A 6000-nucleotide genomic window follows, 5' to 3' on the forward strand; every position below is an offset into this window, starting at 1 on the left:
ACAGATGTCCAGTTCTGTCCCAACGCGATTAGCATATCCTCAGATATGGACTTAAATGGGTACTCCGTCCCTAGACATCTTGTCCCCTATCCAAAGTATAAGTAATAAGATGTCCGATCTCCCTGCTGCACCCGGCGTTCGGTTAGAGTGTCGGGTGCAGCGCCGGAGGCTCATGATGTTACGGTCATGCCATGCTAGTGAAGTCACAGCCACGCCCCCTCAATGCAAGTCTATGGGAAGGGGGCGTGACTGCCGTCATGCCCCCTTCCCATAGACTTGCATTGAGGGGGCGTGGCCGTGACCTCACGAGCGGGGCGTGACCGTGACCTCACGAGCCTCCACCCCGCATCGCCAGTCATCCGTCATGGAGCGAAGTTCGCTCTGTTTACCGGATGTCTGGGGGTACCACAGCAGAGATTGCAGGGGTCCCAGCAGTAGGACCCCCGTGGTAAGACATCTTATCCCCTATCCAAAGTATAAGTAATAAGATGTCCGATCTCCCTGCTGCACCCGGCGTTCGTTTAGAGTGTCGGGTGCAGCGCCGGAGGCTCATGATGTTACGGTCATGCCATGCTAGTGAAGTCACAGCCACGCCCCCTCAACGCCAGTCATCCGTCATGGAGCGAAGTTCGCTCTGTTTACCGCATGTCTGGGGGTACCACAGCAGAGATTGCAGGGGTCCCAGGAGTAGGACCCCCGTGGTAAGACATCTTATTCCCTATCCCTTGGATAGGGGATAAGATGTCTAGGGGCGGAGTACCCCTTTTAAGGGAGTTATCCAGCATTAGAAAAACAGCTCTTTCTTCAAAAAACTGCACCCCATTTGTCGGCAGGTTGGGTTTGGTTTTGCAGCTTTGTTCTATTAAAGTGAATGGAGCCAAGTTGTAATACCGCACCCAACCTGCAGGAGTGGTGCTGTTTTGGGAAGAAATTAGTTCTGTTTTTTTTCTCTTACTGGATAACACCTTTTTAATATTACGTTGTCCCAGGTCAGTCAGAACCTGTGGCTCTGGACAAATACACGGAAGAAACAGGGTGTCGGATCTGGCAATTGTGGCGAACAGCACAACATTAGCGAACGATTCTCCGATGTTGTGCTGTCCTCCATGATTGTCAGATCTGACATCCTGTGACTTCTTTCTGCCCCCCCCCCCACCCCCCCCCGCCACAACATATTTAACTCCATATTGGACTAGCACCTGGACATCTGCTGTGTAACCCGTGGAAATCACTTTTGAATATTTGTCGTACCGTCTTTCCCCGAAAGTAGGACATCCCCTGAAAATAAGGCCTACTTTACACTTTGTCTGCGGGAAAAATATAAGGCCTCCCACGAAAATAAGGCCTCAACAATACCCCCCTCCAGAATAAGCGTCGGACCTCTCGGTAGCGGCGAACTCCACCGCGCAGCCCACCTGTGTGGCCGCAGCGCAACCCGAGCTACTCAGGCAGCGCGCGGTCACTTTAAATCAGTGAGCTGCGGCGGCCGGCTCTCTGGATGACGAGTGACGCCCCTGACGTTGCGCAGGGGGACCTCACTCTTCATTACAGAGCCCACGCCAGGAGGGGAGGGGGGGGGGGGGAATAAGACCTAGCGTATCTTTTGTGAGCAAAAAATATGTAGATAAATAATATGTAGATAAAACATGCATGAATTGGGCATCCTTTTTCATGTCAAAGGTGCTATTAGGTTGTTAAAAACCTATGCCCTATCCACAGCATAGGGGATAATTGTCTGATCTCGGGGGTCCGATTGCCAACAGCTGAGGCAGGACACCGACACAACGGGTGATTGGTGGAGCGGGCCATCAATCTGGAGACCAGCACATCTCTGAAGGTGGGGTCGGAGCATTTATAGGAAAGGGATGGGCCCTCTGTTGGAGATTGGGGGTTCCCAGCGGTCTAACCCCCAGCGATCAGACAGTTGTTCTCTACCCTGTGGATAGGGGATCCTTCTTTTTTTTTTTTTTAATGACCCGGAGTAGACTTTTAATTTCCATTTATGTTCTCTCGGTTATGAATAACAAGGCTATAATTTTGCTCCACCCTGTATTCTGTACAATGGGCAGGAAGAACAGGATGTTTGAGGTGCTGTGTCAACCAATAGCTGCAGAGCAGAAAGTGACATCAGAGAACTGGGTGGGGCTTTAGTCTCTACTCCTGTAGAATGCTGCAGCCAATTGGCAGAGCACCTTGAAAACTTACACCCAAAATCTCTGCTTGCTGTCAGGAATGTAATTTGTTTGACTTTGATATACTTTAACAAACGCTGCACTTAGAGAGTTAAAGGGTTTATCCAGGATAAGAAACAAAAAAGCTAATTTCTTCCAAAAACAACGCCACCCTTGTCCTAGGGTCGTGTGTGGTATTACAGCTCAGCTCCTTTTTGAAGTGAATAGTCGCGTTGTAATACCACACACAACCTAAAGGCAGGTGTAACGCTATTTTTTTTTAGAAGATATAGGTTCTGTTTTTCTATTCTAGGATAATGCCTTTAAGGGTATGTTCACACTGCGGAGCTTGTGCAGAATGTCTGCACTGAAAACGCGTGTGGATATTTGCCTGATCCGGCAGTATCTAGAACCGCTCAGAAATGCAATTTTCTTGCGGTATCCGCAGAAAGAATAGACGTTTCTATTCTTTCCGCGGACTCCAGAAACGCCATTCAGAAAGTCATACAGATTTGTAAATTACTCCTATTTAAAAAATCTTAATCCTTTCAGTACTTATCAGCTGCTGTATACTACAGAAGTTGTAAAGTTCTTTCCAGTCTGACCACAGTGCTCTCTGCTGACACATCTGTCCGTGTCAGGAACTGTCCAGAGCAGGAGAAAATCCCCATAGCAAACATATGCTGCTCTGGACAGTTCCTGACATGGACAGAGATGGCAGCAGAGAGCACTGTGTTCAGATTGGAAAGAACTACACAACTTCCTGTGGCGCATACAGCAGCTGATAAGTACTGGAAGGATTAAGATTTTTTATATAGAAGTAATTTAGAAATCTGTTTAACTTGCTGGCACCAGTTGATCTGAAAACTTTTTTTTTTTTTTTCTTCCATACTACTCCTTTTTAAGGATCAGACATTTTAAAGGGGTTCTCCACTGGAAAACTTTTATTTTTTTCTTCTTTTAAATCAACTGGTGCCAGTAAGTTAAACAGATTTGTAAATGACTTCTATCTAAAAAATCTTAATCCTTCCTGTACTTATCAGCTGCTGTATGCTACAAAAGAAGTTCTTTTCTTTTTGAATTTCTTCTGTCTGTCCACAGTGCTCTCTGCTGACACCTCTGTCCATGTCAGGATAGGTTTGCTATGAGGATTTGTTTCTACTCTGGATAGTTGCTAAGGTATCAGCAGAGAGCACTGTGGACAGACTGGAAAGAGCTACACGACTTCCTGTGGAGCATACAGCAGCTGAGAAGTACAGGAAGGATTAAGATTTTTAAATAGAAGTAATTTACAAATTACTACTTTAATGGCACCAGTTGATTTTAAAGGGGAAAAAAAAAGTACTATAAAAAGAGATTTTCATTTTTATTTTTTGTGAATACCAGAGATCTCAAAATGTTGTCAATTCCAGTCACTGTTGCGTTTCCCAACCGATGTGGCTCCAGCTGTTGCAAAACTACAACTCTCAACATGCCCGGACAGCCTTGTTGAGAGTTGTAGTTTTGAAACAGCTGGAGGTGCACCAGTTGGGAAACTGATCTAGAGGTTCAAAACCCAGATTCAGATATGTCTACATATCCTAATAAATTGAGGCCTACCCACTTTTGCCATCAAGTGGAGGTAAGAATAGGGCATTTGGAACTTAAAGGGGCACTCTGCTGGAAACTTTAAACATTTATTTTTTTTTGTCCCAGTGGAGTACCCCTTTAAGTTCCAAATTCCCAATTCTGATCTCCTCCACTTGATGGCAGAAGTGGGTAGGTCTACATATCCTAATAAATGAATGGAGGCCTATCTGAATCTGTTTATTTTTTTTTTTTTTTTAAACCTCTAGATCAGTTTCCCAACTGGTGCACCTCCAGCTGTTGCAAAACTACAACTCTCGGCATGCTGGGAGTTGTAGTTTTGCAACAGCCGGAGCCACACCGGTTGGGAAACACAACAGTGACTGGAATTGACAACATTTTAAGATCTCAGTCACACAAACCCAGAAAATCGCATTTTATTTTTTATTTTTTTTAATAGTACTTTTTTTTTTTTTCTTTTTCTTTTGTATAGTTAGCGCGTAGCTGATGCCGTATTATTCAGGAATCCCAGGAATGTAAATGCATGAAACATTATCCCGCCGTAGGACTCCATGTCCCTCACATCCGGCGCTCCGTCCTTTACAGCTGGAGTTAATATTAGGTGCCGGGACCCTGCTGACATGCTCAGGATTCCTTGTTGCTCACATCGGCGGGGAAGGGAGGCATCGCAGTAGTGGAGTCATGTGTGTGTGTGGGCTGCGAACTCCGGAAGTCGGGGGTGTGAAAAGGATCGGCAGATTAGGATTACAGGAATTTGGGGTGGGGGGGGGAGAGCTCTTGCTGTGTGTACTGACTTCTGTATTTTTACCCTTCCTCAGCGCCTCGCCTACGAGTGCCTCTCGCAGAGTTACGACAGCGCCAAGCACTCGCCTACCCTGGTGCCCACAGCCACCAAACCAGATGCCGTGCAGACGGAGAGCCTGCCCTACTCCCAGTATCTCAGCATGATCAAGTCTCAGATATCATGTGCCAAGGACATACATAACGCTCTGCTGGAGTGTTCCAAAAAGATCATGGGTAAGACCCCAACTACACAGGGCGTCTTGTGACCCTCGCCCAGGACTAAGCTACGCACCACCGGGATCGTCTGTGCCCGACCAACAAAGACTGTAAGGCGTCACCGGTGCCAAGACGTGGCTTTCTTTACCCGTTACCAATGGCCTTTTCTTAAGAATACCTACATGGTGATAACCACGCTCTCCACGGAAGATGCCCACCTTCTCGGAGGGACTCTACTTTATAAGTTTAGACCCCCACCTTATGCCGGGTGAACTGGCGGGAATCTTCATTTGGTTTAACAAACAAATCACAAACCATTTCTAACCTCCTTTTAGTTTCCCAATTCTTTCACAATCTCTGCTTGCTTTGAATGAATGTCGCTATTCCTGTCCACAGGTTGTGTCTGGTATTGCAGTTCAGCCCTATTGAAGTGAATGGTGCTGAGCTGCAGTACTACACACAACCTGTGGACAGGAGTGGTGCTGCTTTTGCAAAATAAGCAGCGTTTTTCTAATACTGGACGACCCCCTAATATTTGGATGCTGAGAATTTAGCTCCTTTTGCCATCAGTTATGGCTCATGATATTTCGGATGCACATGTACACTCAATTTGCCCAAAATTGTGCATGATTTTCAAAATGGAGAAAGCAGCTGCCGGCAGAAGTAATGAGGCCTCCCCCATACACATTAGATGGTTAAAGGGGTACTCCGGTGGAAAACCTTTTAAATCAACTGGCGCCAGAAAGTTAAACAGATTTGTAAATTACTTCTATTAAAAAATCTTTACCCTTCCAGTACTTTTTAGCAGCTGTATGCTACAGAGGAAATTATTTTCTTTTTTACACCTCTGTCCAGAGCAGCATAGGTTTGCTATGGGGATTTTCTCCTGCTCTGGACAGTTCCTGATACGGGCATCAGATGTCAGCAGAGAGCACTGTGGACAAGACAAAAAAGAAATTTGAAAATAATTTTCTCTGTGGCATACAGCTGCTAAAAGGTACTGGAAGGGTAAAGCTTTTTTAATAGAAGTAATTTACAAATCTGTTTAACTTTCTGGCAGCAGTTGACTTAAAATAAAATGTTTTCCACCGGAGTACCCCTTTAAGGGTCTATTCACACGTACAGTATTCTGTGCAGATTTGATGTGCAGGATTTGTAAACTTAAAGGGGTACTCCGGCCCTAAGACATCTTATCCCCTTTCCAAAGGATAGGGGATAAGATGTCTGACCACCAGGGGTCCCG

General features: G+C 45.8%; 1 protein-coding gene across 1 annotated transcript in view; it reads left to right on the forward strand.

Moving 5' to 3' along the window:
- MED29 (mediator complex subunit 29) overlaps positions 1-5499 on the forward strand; it is a 30000-nt gene extending 24501 nt beyond the window's left edge. Inside the window, exon 4 of the mRNA XM_056541314.1 lies at positions 4577-5499. Coding sequence (XP_056397289.1) covers positions 4577-4807 — 231 coding nt within the window. The 3' untranslated portion in view covers positions 4808-5499. The remainder of the gene's footprint in view (positions 1-4576) is intronic.
- Positions 5500-6000: the final 501 nt, after the last annotated feature.

This window comes from Hyla sarda, chromosome 9 (assembly GCF_029499605.1).
Source record: "Hyla sarda isolate aHylSar1 chromosome 9, aHylSar1.hap1, whole genome shotgun sequence".
In the NCBI taxonomy this organism is placed as follows: Eukaryota; Metazoa; Chordata; class Amphibia; order Anura; family Hylidae; genus Hyla; species Hyla sarda.